Genomic DNA, 22,854 nt, shown 5'->3' with positions numbered 1-22,854 from the left:
GGGATATTTTATGTCATTTTATGTCACAGATGGACCTAAAAGTCCAAATAAAAAAAATAAAAAAATAAAATGATTAAAGAAGGTCTGTGTTTCGTTAGATTTATTCAAAGTTTTAAACGTGGTATCAAAGGAGTTGTGGACCAGCAGTGACTGTTGGTGGATGTGTTCGAGTCATACGGACAGGCGTTACAGATCAGAAAAGAAACCCCATAAACCTTAGTCTGAAAACTCCGCCCTAAACAGTGACCTGAGCGACTTATTTCAGGATTTCACAGCGGATTTCAGCTCCGGGTGGAGGGTCACGGCAGTCGCTGCTCCACGTGCCTGTTCGGTTTAGTCAGCCAAGGAGGAGGTTCAGAATTTACTACAACTATAAAACGACTTAAAGGGACCCGGACTTTGTGATCGATCAGCGCTTATCAACCAACTGTCACTAATTCCGGAGGAACTTGATTTACGTATGCGGCATTTCCACACGAGCAGTTGCACTTTGTTCCTAACAGTTTTTGTAAAGTTGTTTGGTTGACGTTATGTTAGAGTTGTTAGTCATTGTGATTTCATATTAAGGACGTTTGTTTGTTTTAGTGTAGATTTTCTCGTTGGAAACGTCGCTCGGTTCTGTTTTAACAGCGAACGGTTTTCAGTTACTTTGACGCGCAAATACTTTAATGTTAGCGTTTTACTACATGAGTATACGGCAGAGATTAATATGAATGAGAAACAGGTATCAGGAGATAATGATCTGTACGACGATCGGACTACAGAGGACGCCGAGAACCATGTCCAACTTGCAGCGGGGGACGCCGCCGTACTGGCGGAGAAGGACGACCAAGCGGCCACGCAGACCACCCGTCTGTACAAACGGCGCTGGATCATCGTCCTGCTCTTCAGCTTCTACTCACTGAGCAACTCCTTCCAGTGGATACAGTACGGCATCATCAACAACATCTTCATGAGGTTCTACGGTGTGGACGCCTTCACCATAGACTGGATGTCCATGATCTACATGCTCACCTACATCCCCTTCGTCTTCCCGGTCACCTGGCTGCTGGACAAGAAGGGGCTGCGTGTCATCGCGCTCATTGCCACAACCCTCAACTGTGCCGGGACGTGGATCAAAGTGACCAGCGCCAAACCCAACCTGTTCGCTGTCACCTTTCTGGGCCAGTTCTGCTGCTCCCTGGCGCAGGTCTTTATCCTCGGGATGCCGGCGAAGATCGCCTCGATGTGGTTCGGTTCAAACGAGGTGTCCACCGCCTGCTCCATCGGAGTGTTTGGGAATCAGGTGAGGCTGACTCTTTTAAATCCACAGTTGTTTTGACATTCTGACCCATAATCACTTGGATCTTTCCTCTTCCCTGGTTTTGGACACGTTTGCGTAATTACGCGTGCCAAAGCGGCCACACAGAGTCAATTACGCGTTCCAAATGTAACTGAGTGTCAGGGATGGAATACCAACATCACTCAGTAATGCAGTGAAACATTGTGAACTTCCTCCATCAGCTGCGTTGTTCAGTCAGTGGTTCTCAATTATATACTGTCATTCTGAGGACAGAAATGTTTTCACACACACACACACCCTTAATTAAGAATAGTAGCCATACTTTTATTTAACATGTTTTGATAACATGTATCAATATCTGTACAAACAACTGTAAGAGTTGCTGCCACCTAGTGTCTGGAGGCTTGTTATCATTCAGCATTACAGCAGTGGTACACTTCTGTCCATATCTGTGCCATTGGAAGCTCCTCACACCTGACCCCCTGCAGCCCCCCCCCCCCGCCCCATTATTTGAGAAGTACTACCATAAGTCGAGGAACCTTGTCGCTGCATCTACATATAAACCTACGCATACGATAAAGTCATTTTATAGACAAACAACTTTATTGCTTTCAAAAAGTGTTTTGTCTTGAGGCACAGAGAAGCAGATCTTTTCCCTCAGCCCTGTATCGGTTCAGATTGAATTATTTAACTATATATTTAACACTACAACAGCACAATTGTCTCAGAGACACAGCACCTTACAGTCCAGTGGGGCCTCACTTTGTCTGTGTCATGTGAATTATCTCAGAGCATCCAGATGTTGCTGAAATCATCATGTTTGACCATGACACACCCTTCATTTGCGCCCCCCCCACCATCCTCCTTTTCCTCAGATGTGGATTGTTGTTGGGTTTTATTTTTAAGCATGACTATCAGGCATGCTTGATAAAGAATAAGGCCTGATGAGACAACTCTTTAGGACAATAGTCCAGAGTCTGTTGCATACTGACCTAAAGTGGTTGATTGTCAGTAATGAGACCACATGACCGTCTTGTAGGTCACAGATATGTGGTGTCACATATATATGCCGTCACTCCAGCACATTTGTGCAGTGTGTTTGACCAGGGTCAGCTCTAGGAACATGACCTAGGTTCTCCTTAGACCCAGCTCACCTCTTACCTCTCACATTCAACATGGTTGGAATGCCACAGACCAATACTGTGGAGGACATCTACTCTGAATACGGCAGTCAAGGATGGCCACGCTCTACGGCTGCAAAGTACCAGTCTTTGGACAGTTCTCGGCTGCAGTGCAGTTCAGGACCTTTGAGCAGACCCAACTCCGTTGGCTCACAGCTGAAAGTTGTGTCCATGCAAGGAGAACGCATTCAGTTGCTTCCGAAGATGGAGACCAAACTCTACCGACGCCGATGGTTAATGCTGTTTATCTTTAGTGTCACCTCTGCCAGCAATGGCTCCACGTGGCTTCAGTACAGCATCATCAGCGACATATTTATGCGGTTTTATAACGTGGATTCTCAGACTATTGACTGGCTGTCTTTGATTAGTCTGCTCATCTATGTCCTACTTTTTCTGCCTGTCCTCTGGCTTCTGGACAAGCGAGGACTCCGGGAAGTGGTCCTTGTTGGAGCGGCCTTCAACTGCATTGGTTCTTGTATAAAAATTGGTAGTGCAGATCCTAAACTCTTCACCGTCACCTTTGTTGGTCAGCTCACCACCTCCACAGCCACAGTGGTTTTTCTGAGTATTCCTTCTTACTTTGCCTCGGTCTGGTTTGGAGAATCGGAGGTTTCTACTGCCTGTTCCATCGGTGTCTTGGGTTCTCAGGTTTGTCTGAATGTACATTACTGACCAATGAACTGAGAGGCAGTGTTAAAAAGTTGATAACGTTCTGTGGGAAATGGGATAAGAGTGTGTGAGTCAAATGGTTACTCACACACATATTTTCTTCCCAGAAACAGAAGATAAGTCTGCACTAAAAAAACACCAAATTCTCAGACTCACTCACTCAGATGCTGACACTGTTTTATGACTTCAATGTATCAAATATTTAATTAATGAAAACAAATCCATTGAACAAACAACACCTTTTTTTCTTAGTTTGACCTGTGTTTTACTGTCATTGACTTACAGCTGGGTATTGCCATTGGATTTCTTGTTCCTCCGGTTCTCGTACCCAATGTGGAGGACATGGATCAGCTGGCTCATCACATCAGAATCATGTTCTACATCACAGCTGCGGTGGCCACGGCGCTCTTCATCCTTGTTGTCTTGAGTAAGTGGTTTTCTCTGGGGACTGCAGTTCTCTTCCACAGCCCAACAGCATGTTAAGAAAATGAGTTGTTGCTTGTTTCGAAATATCTTTCTCTGTACCAGTCTGAACCAGTGAGCTGTCCATGGTATGTCCCAGGCATGGGAAAACCTTTTTGACTCGTGGGCCATAATTGTACTAAAATGTTCGAGTGAAAGTAAAAAAAAAAACAAAACAGGGTTTTCCAGTTTCAACGATGCTGCTGATATTTACTGTAATTTACCAGCCCACACTGTGACGTGCAAGATTTCTGGTGCTGGAAAAAAAGGAAGAAGCTGCGGACTTTATTAGCACCCACAGACATAACGCCAACTTAAGCAACACACAGAGACACTATTGTAGGTCAGGAAGTGTTAACCAAGTGCCTGAAGCTCGCTATTGTTGTGAAATTCTTTACATTTTGTGTGAGAACAAGACGTTGACTGTAGTGTCTGCTGTGAAGTGCTGAGCAGGCATTTTCTTTTTTTGAACCTACAATGAACCTTTTTTTACCATCCTGCTGACAACTAGAGGAGTAGAAGGGTACAGCGGTACATTTGGACGACACTTTTATCCAAAGCGACGTAGAGAGCAGAATTAACAATCAGGCATGTGGTTACTCTGGGAATCGAACCCTCTCTGCGTTTGAGGTAGGCGTGCTAAACGCTACATTATGGAACCAGGGAAATGAAGTGGCATAAATATACCCTGGTGGTGTTGTGTTTGGGGGAGGGTCGACGGGGCACTGGGTAACACCCAAAGACACAATAGGAGGCTTGTGTGGGAATTCGGTTCCAGTTCTTTGTGTGGTTGCAGAGATTGGTACCAGACTGATGCCTGTGTTATAGTTGCAGTGCTGTGCTTGTTTGCATGCAGTCCAAAGGCAAATTCTCTGCCTGCACTAAATCCCAGTGATTAAAATGTGGAGGACACGTGTCCTTTATAATGTCATAAACTGTGTTGGACTGACGCAATCACGGATGATGTTGATGTTTTCAAGTGTAGCAGCACTGGTTGTGACAGAACTGCATACATCGAAATGTGACCTCTGCGTTTTATCCATCACCACAGTGAACCACAGAGTTGGAGTCATCAGGCGAGGGTGGGATTATAGCCCTGGGGAGTTTGCCATTCCATGACATAACCTGATTTAAATAACCACTCAGAGTTATCATGTGACCTGTTCTGTTCTCACTTCCTCCAGAACGTGGCTTGATGGCAGTTTGGCCACAGTGGTTTTTATGATGGTGCACGTTGACTCACCTTCATACATACAGTACATGCAGGATGGTATGTGTGAGTGTCGTCCTGCTGTTAGAACCATCTGTGGCCTCTGAGTCAGCAGGAGTCACACATTATAACAAACTGTCAGTGTGAGAAGTGAGAGAAGTTTGACCGCCGCCGTTTCCCTCTAAAATGATTCACTCAGTTGTTCTACAACAACTAGACACCGGAGGACTATGGTAATATTTGTATTATCTGGACATCCCAGATAAGGTCACAACCACAAACTGACAGTTGTTGCTCTGCAGGAGAGTAAAGCTGCTGGACCTGTTTTCCTGGGTAGATGGCTCTTTTTTTCAGCCACAGGACGGCGCCACACCCTTTACACTTTTTCGTCAGCATGGGCGATGACACCTATAATTATTAGGTGCAGTGGTGGCTTAGGTAAGGAAGGAAGCAGACTTGCGTCAAGGTTGAGTCCACCAGCTGCCAAGCTGCCACTGAGGTGCTCTGAGCATGGCACAAGCTGCCCACTGTTCACTTTGGTGATGGGTTTGAAGCAGAGCTGTGCAGTGGTGTGCAGTGGTGTGCTGTGTCACAATGACTAGGTGCCCTTCCTTCCTTATTTACTTTCCTTATAAACTAATTAATTTAAAAAAACCCATGACTGAATGAATGTGTTGTGGAAACTTTACTTTAGTACATTTGCTCAAAGACTCTTTTGCATGGTACTGTTTGCGTATCCTGTTACAGTGTCACTTATATATTCCTATTTGACTGTTTGATGATCGCATTTTTTACATTTCTAGAAAGTGTTGTTGTTTTCCCATTGACATCTGTTCATTTCATCACTGTTGGTCTGAAATCCAATAATGCATGATGAAAAAATCCCCTCTCATTGGCTCAGGATTTACTGTCTTACAATAATATAACAATATTTTCTTACTCCCCTGGCCCCTCCCCCCTGCTGATGACACCTTTATATGTTCTTTGAAAACTTGTTTCCATCAAGACGTCTTCTAACTCAGAATTGAAATATGTTTAAAAAAAAACATGAAATATTAAAGTGGGGTCTACATTTTCCACCAGGACCCTGCACATAAAACCTGCTTAACAGATTTATCACATTTCCTCTGGTACAGGCTGTGATGAGATGTTGCTCAAGCTCTTGTTGTTTTGGCCCTCTAAGTGGTTCCATTTGTTTAAGAAACAAAAAGAAGAGTTTCGATTTTCATATATATATACTTAAAAGCACCACAGAGATATTATAAAAATATTGAAGTAAAAAAAGTCAAAAGAAAAGTAAAAAAATGTAGCTGACTATTACATTTTAATTCCCTCGTATTTGTTTGATAAATGTTTTGTCTTTTCTGGTGTCAGTCTTTCAGGAGCGTCCCAAACTTCCTCCGACTCAGGCCCAGGCCGTAGCTCGTACCATCCCATCAGAGCAGTACTCCTACACCGCCTCTATCCGCCGACTGCTTCGCAACAGGTCCTTCATCCTCCTCATCATCACTTATGGTCAGTGTTTATCATTTATAACCAACATTGATAAAAAACATTCACATTAGCTACATAATGGTACGACTTCATGATATAGTTTGAACCAAACCATCAAATGAGCCCACGGATATATGATATTATCATTGATCATCCTGGACTTTCATTTCACTGTAGTTAGAGGAGCCTGTCGTCTGGAGAGTTAACCCCAGGTCACGGCTCAACCCGGGGACGTCATATCAGAGGAAAATGTTCTGTTGTTTTTCTGGCCTCTTTTTGGTCAATGGTTTTATCACAAGTGCAAATAAAAGAACATAATGGAGACCACAAGGGTTCAAAGTTTCCTTATGGTCCGAGAATGTTTAACAAACTGGGTTTTATAATCGGAGACCCAAAGATAAAACGGTTCATGGGGTGAAAGAGCCCTGGCAGGAGGGACAGACCGGAGTTTCCTCCTGTCGAGTTGTTCAGCTTGGTTTGAAGAAGTCACTCGGACAGAAGTCATGACGCAGTGAGAGAAAATACCTCAACCTGTGTCCAAGTCACATGACTATTGTTTGACTGTTCTTCCGTACAGCTTGTCTCACTTCCGCTATGTACCGTCTGAATGTTGCTCAAAGTTGAGTCACTGTTTAAGACCCCTGTGGTCTGTATAATACATATATGTATGTATACACATATGTATGTATATATATTTTTCTTCATTGAGTCATTTTTTTTCCTCACCCGCAGGTCTAAATGTGGGATGTTTTTATGCTGTTGGCACATTACTGAACCGCATCATCCTGACACATTATCCTGTAAGTACACACAACAGTGTATAATTCCTTTTTCATATTCATTACTGCCATTTCAGAAGCTAGGTCCAGTTCACACATAGTAATATCACTACTTTTTTTGTTGTTGTTTCATTTACTAATGTATAAAATATATATTATTTCCAAATACTCCAAGTATTGTTTCCATTTAATAGTTTTCTCCTCAATTATACATTAATGAGTAACAATAAATATTTTTGGGGGTCATTTAGTTTAAATGTATTGATTTCTTTTCAGCGATCTTTTGTGCGTACTGAACCTTTAAATCCTAATCCTCAGAGTGCAATGGTTTACGCCTAATCCCAAATTCTAATTCACATTCCTGTGTTTGAGATTACTGGGTCACTGACCTTTTTAACCTTTCAGAATGAAGAGGTGAATGCTGGGAGGATCGGCCTCACCATCATCATCGCCGGGATGGTCGGGTCACTGATCTGTGGCATTTGGTTGGATAAAACTAAAACCTACAAGTAAGCAGAATGTGAAGACCTTTGGTTACTTGTTTAGTGTGTTCAGCTGTGTTGGTCAATCCATCAGGTGGTGACCCATGACCTTTGGGACCTGAGTCATGTGCTTTTTGGCTAACGTCACTACAGTGTCCTCCCTATGGGAGCTTTCAGTGAACTCTCACAAGGACAAATGTTGTGTGTTATATCTGACTGCAGTGTATTTCTTATTACTTTATGGTTGCCATCCTCCACTCCCACTGAAACTATTTTTTATTATTAATTTATTTACCTACTTTTAGTAGTTTTACTTCAACCTCAAACCATAGAAAGGTTTTGAAATGTTGGGTCAAAATGCCTGGTTCTGTATGAAAGTCCTTGAAAAATGAAAAATATTTTGAATTTTTAAAAACTTTAAATCTGTGTCAGTCTGTTTCATTGCCGTTGCTTCACACGATCTGTGTTTAGTTGAATAACTTTACGGTTGTGTTTTTCAGACAAACTACATTTGCAGTTTACTTCATGTCTCTGGTGGCAATGATTGTCTTCACTGCAACCCTTGATCTGGGACTCTGGGTGGCCTTCATCACGGCTGGCAGCCTTGGGTAATTATTTTACTTTTTATATTTATATAGAGATATATATAAATATATATGCATATATAAACATTTTGATCAGTTCTAGTGAACCTATTTCTTTGTTTGTTCTCAGTCCTTCGTGAGACCAACTCAGTTCAGTTTTATAGAACAGTGCTGTGGGCACACACAGAGCTGGGCCTCCTGAGTGAGGTATTCACTGGAAACCCTTGTAAAGTCCTCCAGGCGATTCTGTGAAACACTCTTCCAGTAATGCAGTGGTTATTTTATTTAAACTTGCTCCCACAGTTTAACTTTCTCTTAAAGCTACAGCTATGCTATTTAGAGCTGTGTTCATTTAGCATCAACCTCTGAGATATCACACATTCGCCCCAGACACATAGCTGTGCCTCGGACCAAAAAACCAAAACCAAAACATCCATGTGGTTCTGTGTGCAGGTTCTTCATGACCGGTTACCTTCCACTAGGCTTTGAGTTTGCAGTGGAACTCACGTATCCTGAGTCAGAGGGAACGTCTTCTGGACTCCTCAACTGTTCAGCACAAGTATGTTAACGAAGACACACACACACACACATAAATACACACCATTCTGAAGATGGAACCCTCCAGTCATCAACACGGCCATAGCCTTTGTTTAAGTCGGTTCCGTAGTGTAGCGGTTAGCACGCCTGCGTCAGAAGCAGAGAGCAGACAGTACTAGGATCGGATCATCAATTATTTTCTGTCATTCTCCCCCTTGGGGGACAGAACATGTTTTCACTCGCCCCCTCTCCGCTCCGACCCACACTCCCAAGTATTGAAATACTATTGAGAACCTAATAAACATGTATATTTCTATCTGTACAAACCACTGTATGAGTTGCTGCCACCTCGTGGCTGGAGGCTTGTTATCATCAAGCATTACAGCAGTGGTTGACTTATGTGGGATCAATACAGTTCAAATGTTTTAACAGTGATGATGGAACGACTAAAAACAGCTGCTGTTCTTTTTCATTGGCTAAAAAGGAATACAATTACAGATGCATGGAATCTCCTCACTCTGGTACTAAAACTAAAAAGCAGGAAATCTATGGTATGTTAAACATAAATATGAGTCAGACTTGTGGAGCACGTGTTGTCAGATAGGCAGACTTGGTCTTATCACCACAGGACAGGGTCCTCACACGGGGGGTCTTGACACTGGATTGGTTAATATGGTTCTTGTAGCGTCCCAGCCAGGTCTTCAGACTCCATGAAATGTGATGAAGTTTCAGTTTTCTTTAATAAACATAAACCCTAAGCTCGCAGGCACACAGTAAGAGCTGAAATTAAACACTGACAACACACACATTACGTAAAACCGTTCAATTAGCATAAGCCTCGCTAATCAGCTAAAACCCTTCATTACGCACACACAAATAATAAATGACTTAAATACACATACACACACAACAAACATGTACCAGTAACTCTGCGCCTTCCAGCTGGGTGCTATGTACAAAAAAGCCCTTAAATGTCAGTGTCTGTGGATAAACTATAGAAATGAGGTACCGCCGAAACCGTATATTAGTCCTTTAAAATAAAAGCATTTCCATTAAACCAGATATTGTCCCCTTAAAACAAACAAACAATTAGATTTCACAAATGACATATTCGTATGAGTCATTTACAGTTCTACTTGTACATCCTGGTGCAAAATAAAACTCTGAGTCCTCCCACAGCGCTGTTCATACGATGTCTTCCTCATGATGCTTGTACATGTCCTGTTTCTGTCCGTTTTCACCTCCATAGTTGAATGCTACCATCAATGAATTGTGAAAACATGTTCATGTTTTGTAACACTTTACTAGATTTATACAAATATAGACCAATCCTGCATTTGTCCGTCCCCGGCTCTTGACTGTTCCATTCTGTGCACTTGCAGGTGTTTGGGATTATTTTCACCATATGCCAAGGGAAGATCATAGACAAATTTGGCACACTACCAGGAAACATCTTCCTCTGTGTCTTCCTTTTAATTGGCACGATAATGACAGGTAAGAGCTCCTTCTTGCTTTCAGCATTTTCTCTTATTTCCTAAGATGTGAGTTCATTACCATAGCTTTAGCCCACGGTTTCTTTAACCAAACACCACCTAATTAGGTGAAGCAGTAAACCTGTTCTGTGTAATTGTATCTGTGTGTCACAAAGATGCTAATGACTGTAGCAGTTTCTCAGGTGTGTCACGCTGCCCTGGCCACTGTTTCTGACCGGCCCATTAAGTTAATATTAAGTTAACTATGAACAATGTGTAACTCTAGAACTGTTTTAGCCACTGGAGTGTTCCACTGTGTCGCACTAGAGAAACACTCGGTTCTTTGACTAAGGGCACACTCGACTAACTCACTGTCTGTTAAAACTAGCTCAGTTTTTAGACGTGTAAAATGATGTCACGTGATTCTTTTCGGTAGTTGAACAATTTCTAAAAAAGTCTATCACTAAAATCTTCTCGTTCTTAGAAAAATGTCATCGAGAAACCTCAGCCAGTCCAGTTTCCTAGAAATGCCCCGGGGAGTAAACCCGGGGCTAAAACACCTGGTTATCTCTGAATATACCATTAAAATAAAAAAGAGTGTCCAGCCAGGCTTCAGTGAGACACGTGGAAGAACATTTTTATATTTATTTTTAAAATGTTGATTTATTACAAAGAGAAAGAAGCGAGATGTGTTAAAGAGGTTGATAAAAGTATCAAACTTGATCTTTTTAAATAGCTTTTTTTTCCACTACAGACAAGAAGATTATGTACCAATGCTGCTCACAATTGTTGCACGATGTATTACATCCTGTTTGACTTTATCAGAAAAAGACAAGATAAGAAGCTCAGAAAGTCCTGAGTAAAACTGTGCTTCCTCTTCTTGTACGTGTTTGTCTCATTCATTTCTTATTTATTTGTATATATATATATATGTGTGTGTATATATGTATATCATGTATATGTACACATATATACATTTATGTATGTATATATATGTGTGTTTATATATATATTTGTTTTAATCTTCAGGATTAATAAAGTCTGATCTACGGCGACAAAAAGCAAATCACATGGCCAGAGCAGCAGTAAGTCTTTGTGATCTTTTTTATTTATGTTGTGTACTGTGTGTGTGATGGATGGTCCCTGGAAGAATAGCACAGAAAAAGAAGAGAATCAAATCCAAACGTAAGGCTAACATTTCAAGTCTGTGCTTTTCCTACAGCGACACGTCTGAATGTTGGTGTCCTCAGTTTGCATGAGAGGGAAGCTGTGAAGGTCACATGTGCATGTTATGCAGCCTCAGAAATACTTGACTCTTTGCTCTACTTTTCTGTGCTCTGTTGTTTTTGCCTCTAGCTGTTGTGTTTTGTGCTGAAAGTTTTCTGCTGCTGCTTCTCTTCTGCTTTTATCTAATCATTAACAGACGTGTTGTCTTCAACTGTTTCTATGTGTAAAACTAAAACGGTTACAAAGTTGTCCTCCGACTTCACTGTTTCCAAGCTTCAGGGTAGTACTCCCAGCTTCTACATAAGCTTATTTTTTATCTTTTTTTTTCTTCGGGGTAGGATCTATTACAAATAATTTGTAAAAAAAACAACACCGTGTTTTATTATAGACTTTTAAGGTGACTACCAATGTTATAAATCAACCGATTTATTGCCTCACTCTCCCTCAGGCTCTGGTTGAATTGTTTTTGAACATGCGCCCTCTAGTGGTTGCCTACTGATCTGTTCGTTGGGCATGAAACAGGGGTTAAGCTGTAGGATGAGTGGCTTGACGTATAACGTTAAACATCGTGTATCACAAAACGCAACTTTTGAGATGATTTATGGAGAGTGAGCGTGAAATCGTACTTAATTTGTGAGGATAGGTTTTTGTTCGATTCCCAACAGCTGTTACAGAGGTGTACTCATCACAAGGTCACAAAGTCTCTGACGTCCAGTGGGCAGTTGCTTGTCTCTATAGCAACATGTGTTGCTTGTTCTTGTTAAATGTTTGAGTTACATTATTGGTTAAGATTTGTGTGAACATAAGTCATAGACTAGGATATAATCAGATAAGATAAGATGTCCTTTAATCATCCCAGGGTGTGGGAATTCACAGCAATAGCAGCAGCAGGGTAGAGTACGGGTTATAAAGTAGTACTACAGTAAGATATCACCTGTGTTTCTGTAGAACCTCTCTTAGAGTCAGGGAGGAGACATTTGCATGCTGCGTATCCTTCCTTCAAAAACATCGTTTGTTTGCCTGCTGTTGTAAACATGTCTAAAACTAACACCTACCACTGTTGAATACACATGAAGGGAGGAAATTAAGACATGTCTCGTCAGAGCAGCTTGTGTTAACCTTCACCCCAGGCTGAAGACACGCCTCTATAAACCCTGACGATCAGCTGTTGTTTTGGTAGGAGGGGAAGACGACCGCACAACAAGCCTACGGAGCCACGGCTCAAATCACCGAACCTCTGACTGCTGCTTCTCACTGCTGATCAATAAAACCTGCTTTCTTCTTTCTACAAAAAAAAAAATCCCAAACAATCTCGACAAATGATAGTTCAACGCCGAAACTGTTGAAGGTAGGATCACCCCCTGACGCTGATTCATCACCCACACCTGTCGATTGACTTTCCACCTTTTTTTTAACCTTTTTTGTCCTTCCCTGCCAGTGTCTCACTTTCATGCGGAATAAAACTCACACTATCTGTCGATCAGATATCGCCTCTGATTTTATAAATTCAATTCTTTGTTAATATTGTGAAGCATTTTACAAAGTGCCAAATTAACTGACTGGCCGTTGGACAGGGGCGGGAAACGTCCCCTCTGATTGGATGAGGTGGAAGACGTTAGTGTAAATAATAGTGAAATACAAACACATTCAGCGTAACCTTATGGAATTATATTTGAATATTTTTATATTATATGTGGAATTGGTAACAATAGATTTTGTGTTGTTTTGAAAGGACAGATACCAAATTAACGACTTTGTTTAAAAAGAAATCAGTAACTGATTGTAAAACAGGTTGCCTTAGAAATGTCTTAGAAAATAGAAAAAAAGAAATAAATTCACCAGCCTGCTTTTGCACAGTGCAAAATCAATGACTACTTTTTAAGCCATAGTTCGGATGAAAGATTCCTAATGGTGCAGTTATTTACTGTAGGACAAATGTGAGAGAGACATTGCAAATGTCTCTGACTGACTGTTAAAGTTGTTTGTTTTTTAAGATTCTATTTTGAATCTTAAATATGTGAAATAATGTGAATTCTCAAATTAAATCAAATATGTTTACAAATGTGTTGAAAATGTCGTTAGCTATTAAAAATAATTCTAATAACTAGTATTTAAATAGTTCATCTTTATTAGCCCCACTGATGATGAGTTTAGATGTTTGTGGAACATTTGGCACCAGCTCCACTCATAGACTACAGTCTTTATCAGAATCAGATGCTAATGTATAAATGTGTACGATTGTGAAATTGATAAAACAAAATTCTTTTGATTGATAGGATTCTCCTGCTCCCCGTGATACCGTTCCTGCTGCGTCTTATATCATCAAAGAAGCTCATATGTAAAACACACACTAAAACGCAGTGGAACAAGGTGCCTTAAAACTACAGCATCAGGGAGAGTTGTTCAAGTGTTCTTACTGAATCAAATTTGTGAAATATTTTAAATCTAAAACTTCTAAATATCAGTATTTTATGTACACAGTTAATTGCCTGTTACTGCTTTGAATCGTTGACACTTTAATTGATGAAATGACCTTGATGATGACAATGAATGTTTTTGTAGCAAATCCTTATGACTGGACTGGGGAGAGAAAACCATGTTAGACTTCCATATCAGTGTTCATGGTGATAAATTGTTAATGGCGTATTGTTTTTGAATTTTATTTATGTTTCTTTCTCTAACATGAAATAAAGCACATTTATTTCATGTTAATAATAAACATATTTTACAGTCATATTTGCTTTCAAAACTAACCTCATTTTTCCTCTTTCTTTATCTTTTATTTCACAATTCCTATAAAAGCCAAACAATTTTGGGATGTTTCTCTGTCTGATGTGATATGAAGTGTTATCATTAAAATGTTCAAGAAATAAAGAAGTTACCAGATGAATGACTAAGTGTAAGTTACAGTATGGAAAACGTTTGCAAAAAAAGAAAGAAGTGAAGCTGCGTTTCCTCCTTTTGGCCACTAGATGGGAGGATTGTCACATTAACAGATTGACTGGCCCGATTATTAGAACTCCAGGGCTTTGTAAATGCGTGGTCAAAGGTCACAGGGGCATATCGGGTCCAATGTGATCTCAGTGGCCTTCTTACAGTAGACCAAATGTAGGCTAGTGTGGCACACGTGGAAAATGACGTCACTAACTCTGTGTTTGGTAAAATGAGATGAAGTCTCAGCCACAGAGCAGCTCTGACATGAGATCATCCTGATGTCAGGCCAGGAGCAGCTCCTATTGGACCGGCTCTCTGGTGATGTCATTGTTGGGTTCTTGGCTAATGACTGACTGTTTGCCATAAATTGATCGTTAAATAATTCTTCCCTTTAATAGTAGTAGTTTTGGTTCCTCCGTTTACTGTAATTGTCAGGAAACAAAATACTTTACATGTCATTGCAAAACAGAGGTAAATTCACAGACCTAAAAATACGGCAGGACGTATCAAGGTGGAGAATCATGACCTTGGTTCAGTAGAGAGAGAGAGAGAGAGTTTTTGCTCTTGACCAGTTTTTATGAGTGTGGAACATATGAAGTGCAGACAGGATGAGGAACAGTGGCTATACGCCATGACAAATCATGGGTGCATATCATTGCCTTGGTACCGTAGAGAGAGAGAGAGAGAGAGTTTTTGCTCTTGACCAGTTTTTATGAGTGTGGAACATATGAAGTGCAGACAGGATGAGGAACAGTGGGGTGTGGGACTGGCCGGGAAACTCCTGTAGAGATGAGTCTTTGAATGAGGCCTCTTGTTTGCGTCTGACATTTCAAGAAGAAGTGGAAGAACTTACTGTACGTGTGCTGCACTCACTTTGTTTCTACCCAGACAGTTGCTTGTCTTTTTTCATTTTGCAAAATCCAACAAAAGTGCGTTTTGTGTTGCGGAGCTGGAGACGTCGGTGTGAATCCCATGGTCTCTGTACTGTACAGTATATCATCACACAGCGTTGTTTGAACGACAACGTGACAGATTGCCATTCTAAGCAGCGTAACCACAGCACGGGTTCGTGGTACCTCACTCTTGCAGGGCACAGCCTGCGAAGAATAAATAAATGTATTACTCAATGGTGACATGATTTATTCTGCGTGATGGTGAAGTGCGTCATTACCCTCAGCGGGGCCGATCCTATCTGCCTGCTGGCGCTTCACAGATATTATCAACTATCCACACCATGATCCTTCCTGCACCCGCAAAACCAAAAATACACAGTTACAATTATAAACACTATATTTAGTTTGTCATGAGAGGTGGGAGGAAAAGGAGTCTTCTGTAATCAGCTGTGCACTGTTTATGTCAAATGAGGCTCAGGGACCTGATTGTAGGCCTGTGGAGAACGGGTGAGAAACTCAAAATAAACCCTCAATTTGCCAATAAGGCTGCCAGCCAGTATGGAGCAGAGATAGGCATCGCAGTCACAAGGCGTGAAGTGGAGGGTGAGAAGTGGAGGGACAGTGCGCTCTCGTGGGCAGGGATCGGTGGTTCAGGCCGCGTACGACACAGAGGAGCTAAGAGGTAGTTTAGTGAGAGCTATCGTCCTAAAAACACCAGGAAGTCGTACATTGAAACGTCACCGGGACTATTTTTTTCCAATCTTTTTTTAAAATAAAGTCTTGGGCTAAATAATGCATATCAAATACCAGATGATTCTGAAATTGTGGACTGTGGAGAAATGTTCTGGTTTCACAGAAGCACCAGGAGCTGAAAATACCATCTCAGTTTCCAGCATGTGCGTTGAACCTTGTCACACACAGCTGGCTGTGCTAATTAGAGTTCTCTGTCGGGGACTTATTCCTTCCACTCTTCCCAGAGCCTGATGTGTTGTTTTCATTTTGTTGTTTAATGGGAAAAAAATGTCCCGGTTTGTAAAAAAATGGAAAAAAGTTTGTTAATTTTTCCATCTTCTCCCCGAGCTACTGTTTTGGCTTTTAAACGTTTCTCTCCCGAACCGAAAAGGCAACATCTCCGAGTGATCGTATGAATGTGAAGATGCTAATGATCCGTTTGGAGCTAACTTACTAACTTACGCTATAGAACACTTTTTTATTGACAAACGCAGTAATCATAAATATTTGAACTCCTAATTATAATCTAATAATAATCTTTCTCCAGAGAGCAGAGCGAGGCCCGGCCTTCGGAGGAGAGAGCGTTCTCTCTCTCTCTCTCTCTCTCTCTCTCTGCTCCTCAGGTTTCAAAGCTGGCAGGCTGATCAGAGCGCAGGAGGTTTGTGAGCCTTGGCACGGACACACAGCGCCAGGCTTTGAGAACCCAGATTAACCTGCACAGTAGTTAAATAAACACACATCGACGCATGGCGGCATGGATGGACGTCTCATCACAGCTCGCTACGTTTCCGTGATTATACGACGCTCACACCCTTCGCGAAGGCATGACGCAATAGAAATAACAGTGAAATCTCCAGAACATGTGCGTAGTATTTGACTAGGAGTCAGGTACAGGTGTGGGTACTCTGTACTCTGTGGTGGAAAGTCCCAGTCCGTGTTCCCTACTCTAGGTTAGAAGGATTTTCCTGGTTTTTCCTGGGATTGTTCTCAGTTGTTGAGCTGGACTGAACTGGTTTCCAGCTCTTCAATCCCAGTTACTAATATTGTCTGAGCTGTGATTGGTTAGTTGGGGGTCGACATTTGGACATCTGCAGGACGGTCAGTTGTGTTTTTAGGTCAACCCGACAAGGACAGGAGGGCGGGGGTAGGGAAGGTTGGGGCGGGGACCGTGTTTGTACACAGGGAACCCCAGTCAGCTCTATTATTGAGGGCCGTGTCAAGCAGAGATCAGGGTGGAAAATACACAGGATCCCCGGCGCCAAGTCCCTCGCTCTTGGAAAATGTGGCCCAAAAGCATCCAAGCGTAGGGCCTGGATTTAATCACCCACCGCGGCCTTTGTCCTCAGCCTGGAGAAGGAAAAGCAGCAGTCAATCTCCATCACTCCGGGCCCTGGTCCGTCCACCAACAGCTGACTCCGTATCCAGGGAATTCACCTCGTTTTTAATTCTGGCTGTGACGTCCAGGATGACTGATGCCTCGTAACAGAAACTGTCAAATGCTGCCTTGTTCTGGCCTCACAGCTCCACATGTTTTATGAGCGTTTTGTTGCCATGTATTTTTCCAAAGTGACAAAATATTTTCTATATTTTATCGGGATGTTTTGCAAATAATAAAAAACATGGCTCCACTGCTGAAGTTTTCAGCTTGTTCTAAAGTACATTATGAATCCAGTGAACCAGGAGGAAGTGTCGTGTTGAAAGTCTTCGGCCTGGACCCACGGCTTTCAGGTTCTTTTCCCATTTACTTGTGGAAAAATCCAACAGAGGAGCGTGTCCTCTGAGCCAACGTCCTCATCGGTGCCCAGAGATCCTGGACGGCTCCTATCATAAAGTTGAACTAAAGCGGTGAAGTAACGATATTAGACAGTTGGTCCATATCTGCTGCAGTTGTTAGGAGCTGTGGTTTTGTTTTAGGAAGTGAAACTGGAGAACTGACGTGTAAGAAGCAGAAATCATCACAGAGACTGTGCCTTCAGTATTTCATCTGAATGGCATTCAAATTATACCCCACTATAATCGAATGATGAACATGGAAAAAGTGTGGAAATGAGATTTGACCTCTGCGAAAGCAATTTTCCAAAGCGGGGCCAGCAGCGAGGGAGCGCCGTGCCAGGAGTGGAGTTCATACAGTTTTGGTGATATTTTTACAACCAATAATCTCCACCTGCGTCGACAACTACTCTATCGGACTGCCGTACTTCATGACATCATCACTCCGGCATCAGCGTTTTATTGGCAGGAAAACACAACGACAAATGAGAGGCCTGACAGAGGAATGGCTTCCCATCATCCCCCGACGAGTCTGTGTGTCCCACTGAAAAGGACCCCAGTCCTAATGAAGCCCAGTCAGGGTCTGCTGTTGTCCCTCAGCCAACGTCTCCCACACCCATCTTTACTTGACTCCATTCACTTTGGTTCCGTGTAGTCCACCTTCACCTAATACTTGAATGTTTATAATTTTATATAAAGCTTTTGTGTTTAAATATTCAGATACAAACAACCTCAGAAAATACTCGTCTGCCAAAGAATGAACACATTAAATACAGCAGAATTTATTCCTAAAAATTAAGATTATTCGCTGCAGTACCAGCCAAAGCCACACTGTACAGTGATGTAGCCCTCTGACTGGACAAATAACAAGTATTTACATTCTTCTATGCCACTAGATAGTACCACCAGTGGTATGTGCCCCATATATTGAGAACCACTGACCTAATGGAAATATTTGTGATATAAAATAAACTGCAATTTTCACTTTAAACATTCCATCATCTAACTCTAGCATTGTAGCGAACGTCAATTTAACATTTACTTATTTTTCTCTCCTTAAGTTTTTTGCTGTTTTTGGGCAACTTTAATTCAGCAAATTTGACCTGAATTTGAACGGAAGTGATTTTGGTTACATTTGAGTCTTTTTTGTCAAATCGACTGTTGATGTTATTAATATTCATTTGAATTGTTTACAATTTCCGACTCAGTTACTGAAAAAGCGCAGGTCTCTAAAGTTTTCTGAGTTGAAAAAGCGCAGGTCTCTAAAGTTTTCTTATGTGAGTAACGATCCACACTGTGCTGTCGTCATGTAGAGATTTATTTGATACTGTTGTTCAGTTGAGCATCTTTCAGCTGGTTGTTTTCCTTTGACAACTTGGACATAACTGTTTTACTCCGTGCTCGACAATGTTTTTAACAGCCTCAGACAGAAGCCGGCAGCTGGTTTGGGTTGAGCCACGTTCGGCCCCAGATCAGACGGTCAAGGTGATCAACAGAGCACGTGTATGTGGCTAATGAGTTACTTGTCTTGATCAGTAATTGGTGTGGAGCTGCACAGAGCTGAAGTTTGTCGTTTACACATCGCTGACAGCGTGTAAAAATGTGATTGTGGACATGGAGTCATGAAGTCATCAGTGCTCGCTGTCATCAACTTTGAAATTGAGTCTAAAACGTTTGGTTCTTGACTGATTTATTTGCTACCCTGGTTTGTACTAATATTTGTCAGCAGTAAATTTTCATCTGTATTTCATGTGTTGCTGTTGCTGACTGCAGGAAAAAAAAGAAAAGAAAAACTTGGAAACCATTAAGATTTCTTGGCCTTTTGCAATGTTTGGGAGTAATCAGAGGATGTGTGTGTGTCAGCAGAGACCAGTCGTTGTACAACAGATTGTTTACTTGTATTACAGTATTTTTAAAACAAACATTTTAAGCAATTTGAAGTTGATGTTTTTTTTCTTTTCTATTTGACAAACTATTAGTTGCTTTGTTGGTCAAACATGATTTACCTCTGTTGTACCTTGTTGCTGCTTTGATGAATTATTACATATTTGATAAAAGACATTTTTAAGTTTAACCTTAGTTTAATTATTATATATGCTTGTTTTCTTGTTGAAGAAGAAAATGGTAAACCATTATATTTAGAAAAATAACAACAGAATGGGTTTTTTTCAGATCCTATTCAGCATCAGTTACTGACATCATTATATAAACAAAAAGAACAATAAATCACGTAGTGATTTAATGGCATGATCGTTCCCTTTGATTCACTCTCAGTCCAACAGAATCAGACTCCTGAGCCAGTTTCTGGCACCATCAGACCAGACCTGGTCCAGGACTTTTTGGACTGCTCTTGTGTGTTTGTTTCGATTTTGGCCTAAACAGGTGAATGAATCACAACACAGATCCGTTGTCAGTGTTGGCGCTAATGTTCTTGTTCACTTTCGTTTTTGCCAAACTGTGACATACAACATGCATGTTTGGATTTTAATATATATATATTTTTATTATTCTTTAGCACCAAAAATGTGAGGAGGAGTTAGCCTCAGTAATGATCAGTCATTTTTTTCCAAAGCTCCAAATTCCTGTAGTAACAGCACAGAGTGCTGGCTTAAACGTGTCTTAGTAAACTCTTGAACCCGCTGACTCCACAGGATTTATTTTAGGTAAAAGCCAAAAAAAGACACTTGTTATACGCCGTGTTCAGTAGCCAGGTGGCTAACATGCTAACATATGTGATAAAAGTATTTTGTAGTTTGTAGTAGTTTGCCTGTGTATTTGTGCCTTGAAGTCTCCGAGAAACTAAATACAAAATGAAATCAATCAGTCAAATACCCTCCGACGACGTCCTTCTTATTGGCTGTACGTACAGGCGGCTGAACAGCCGTGCGTCATCGTTGGGTTTTCCCCTCAAACTCACTGCTGAGTGAGCTGCTGGAAACAAAACTGAACTAAATCACAAACTGAAGTTAGGCTTTGATAATTCATGTGGGAAACGTTGCTCAATCAGCAAGTACGACAGGGATATAATAAAAAAACAGTTAATGTCAGCTCTAATGTGACCCATTTGTAACTGGACACAGTAACTTGTCAGTGGCTGCCCAGTGAAAATGTTCAAGAACAATTTTTACCCTGTCAAATGTTAATATTTATCCCAAAAATTATAAAAATAGGAAAATGTTTGCAATTTAAATATATGTATTTTTTCCCAAATAAGGAATATTTATTTTATTAACTCTATGTACTCTACTTAACTTTGAGGGATTTTATAGAGTTCCTGCACTATATTTATATCTAAGGCTTGGGGGCCAGATGTGGCCCTTTCAACTTTTTAATCCGGCCCACCAAACTTTTCCAAATTACATAGTTTATTTATATTATTATTATACTTCTTTCCCTGCAATAACACGTTTCCCCAATAGATGGCTTAGAAAATGATAAAAGCATTTTAGCCTCTGTGCATGACGTTTACAGTACATGGCATTTGTCTTAGTTCACGCTCCATCTATCTGCTCTCTCCCGGCCCCCCTGTTCAATTTTAGGACAGTTGTGGCTCGCGCCCCACTCTGGGCCTAACCTGACTCCTGTATGAGTTCAGCCAAGGTCACTGACGCCCTGCAGTCTTGTTTATGTTCCTTTTAAATGCGTGCAGAACAAATGAGAAATACTATAAATAAACCCTGCTACAACGCAGTGGTCTGCTCCCTGTCTTGAAGCACGGCCAAAAGGTGCACATCGGTGCATTGGCATTAGTACTGTAGTCACCTTACTGAACTATTAAAACATCCAGTAGCCTTATTTGGACGCGGTATATACTCCATTATTGTTGCTGGTACTGTGGCCTGTAACAACAAAGCTAACAACAACAGGGTAGTTGTCACCCTGGAAGGAAGCAGAGTGTATTCTCAAGATGTAGTATATTAAGAACATATGTGGAAAATCACACACAACGCACACTCTCAGAGTAAACACGCTGTTAGCACTCTCACTCAATTTCACACACAATGTGAATAAATTTCGGCAGTTCACTCTGTTTTCTGGCAGCAGTGTTAAATCCTTCCTGTGCCTCTGTTTCCTATACTCCTGGCCGCTGCAGCTCCCCTGGGATCACATAAAATGCTTTGCTGGTTTCAAACTAATATTGTTGTATGGGATTTTCAGGGAAATTAGGGTTTTTCTTCAGGTCTACAGGGGCCCTTCGACAAACTGTTCCCAGTAAAAAGTGATGATATGGAGCCTCCAATTATTTCCTTATCCCTAACGGTGTACCCCAGTTTTGAAAATATGGGGGATGTACTCGCTGAACTTTAATTTCCAAAAGATGCAAAAAAGAAAGGATAAAAACATGAATATGTGAATAATTCTGTTAAGATAGACTTTGTTGACAGTCCATCACTCACACTGACAACGGTGGCTAAATACGTGAGTGTAATTAACATTACATCTAAACCTTACCATGAAAACACCATATAAAAATACCATCAGTGACGTCAGGCACGTCTGCCTGTGTGGAGGCCTGAGGATTCTACAAGTTAAAAGATTCTAAGACACATGTTATCATTTGGAAATATGTGTAGAAACCACCTGCAGAAGGGGTTAGAATTAACATAGTGTATGCAGAGCAATTGCTAAAGTTTTTTTTATCCTATATCCCTGATTTTGTCATTATCATTTCTCATTATCTGTCAGTTTGTCTCTTTGACACCTGCAGAAGGGGTTAGAATTAACATGTAACGAAGTGTATGCAGAGCAATTGCTAGAGTTTTTTTTATCCTATATCCCTGAATTTGTCATTATCATTTGTCATTATCTGTCAGTTTGTCTCTTTGCGATTTACTGTCCTGTATGCAGTCAATTGTCCTTTGCTTTAGCCTAAACTGGTGTTATGTACTTCTCTGTACTTCTCTGTACACAGTTTGAACCCTTACTGTCTAAATTAATGTAACTCAGTCTTTTCTACGGTCAGTTGATAAGGACTGTTATCACAGTCTGGAGAATCCAAATGGCCTGTTTCCTCCCTAAAGCTGCCTGTCCACTAAACAACAGACAGATTTCAGCTTCAATTGCGTTTTGAAAAAAAAAGAAGAAAGAAGAAAAGAACCCAGGGCTTTCTGGGAATTAACTTTGGTTGTAAAGTACAATTCTTTAT

The 22,854-nt window shown here is 41.1% G+C and overlaps 1 protein-coding gene across 6 annotated transcripts; it reads left to right on the top strand.

Moving 5' to 3' along the window:
- Positions 1 to 75: 75 nt before the first annotated feature.
- Positions 76 to 14,266, top strand: flvcr2b (FLVCR choline and putative heme transporter 2b). Of its 6 annotated transcripts, XR_521717.3 has the most exons (11): positions 76 to 1,285; positions 3,418 to 3,559; positions 6,179 to 6,319; positions 7,031 to 7,098; positions 7,483 to 7,586; positions 8,060 to 8,167; positions 8,597 to 8,702; positions 10,063 to 10,174; positions 11,182 to 11,237; positions 12,560 to 12,727; positions 13,656 to 14,256. XR_521717.3 is itself a non-coding variant. In XM_008312907.3 (10 exons), the coding sequence occupies exons 1-10, from the start codon at positions 710 to 712 to the stop codon at positions 13,719 to 13,721; spliced, it is 1,479 nt and encodes a 492-aa protein (XP_008311129.1). In that variant the 5' UTR covers positions 76 to 709; the 3' UTR covers positions 13,722 to 14,266. The 6 variants fall into 6 exon arrangements, 5 of the variants coding, with proteins under 5 accessions (XP_008311129.1, XP_008311130.1, XP_008311131.1 ...); XM_008312907.3 differs by lacking the exon at positions 12,560 to 12,727 and having other exon boundaries at positions 13,656 to 14,266; XM_008312908.3 differs by having other exon boundaries at positions 12,510 to 14,266.
- Positions 14,267 to 22,854: the final 8,588 nt, after the last annotated feature.

Source organism: Cynoglossus semilaevis, chromosome 7 (assembly GCF_000523025.1).
Source record: "Cynoglossus semilaevis isolate Cse_v1.0 chromosome 7, Cse_v1.0, whole genome shotgun sequence".
Classification (NCBI taxonomy): Eukaryota; Metazoa; Chordata; class Actinopteri; order Pleuronectiformes; family Cynoglossidae; genus Cynoglossus; species Cynoglossus semilaevis.
The sequence above is the reverse complement of the archived record's forward strand: the minus strand, read 5'-3'. Positions and strand labels throughout refer to the sequence as shown.

Bases quoted from the DNA above. Each gene is read 5' to 3' on its own strand.
- flvcr2b (XM_008312906.3), top strand. From the start codon at position 710: ATGAATGAGAAACAGGTATCAGGAGATAATGATCTGTACGACGATCGG. The intron at 3,560-6,178 runs GTAAGTGGTTTT...TTCTGGTGTCAG, and splicing joins CTTCATCCTTGTTGTCTTGA to TCTTTCAGGAGCGTCCCAAA. The intron at 7,587-8,059 runs GTAAGCAGAATG...TGTGTTTTTCAG, and splicing joins GATAAAACTAAAACCTACAA to ACAAACTACATTTGCAGTTT.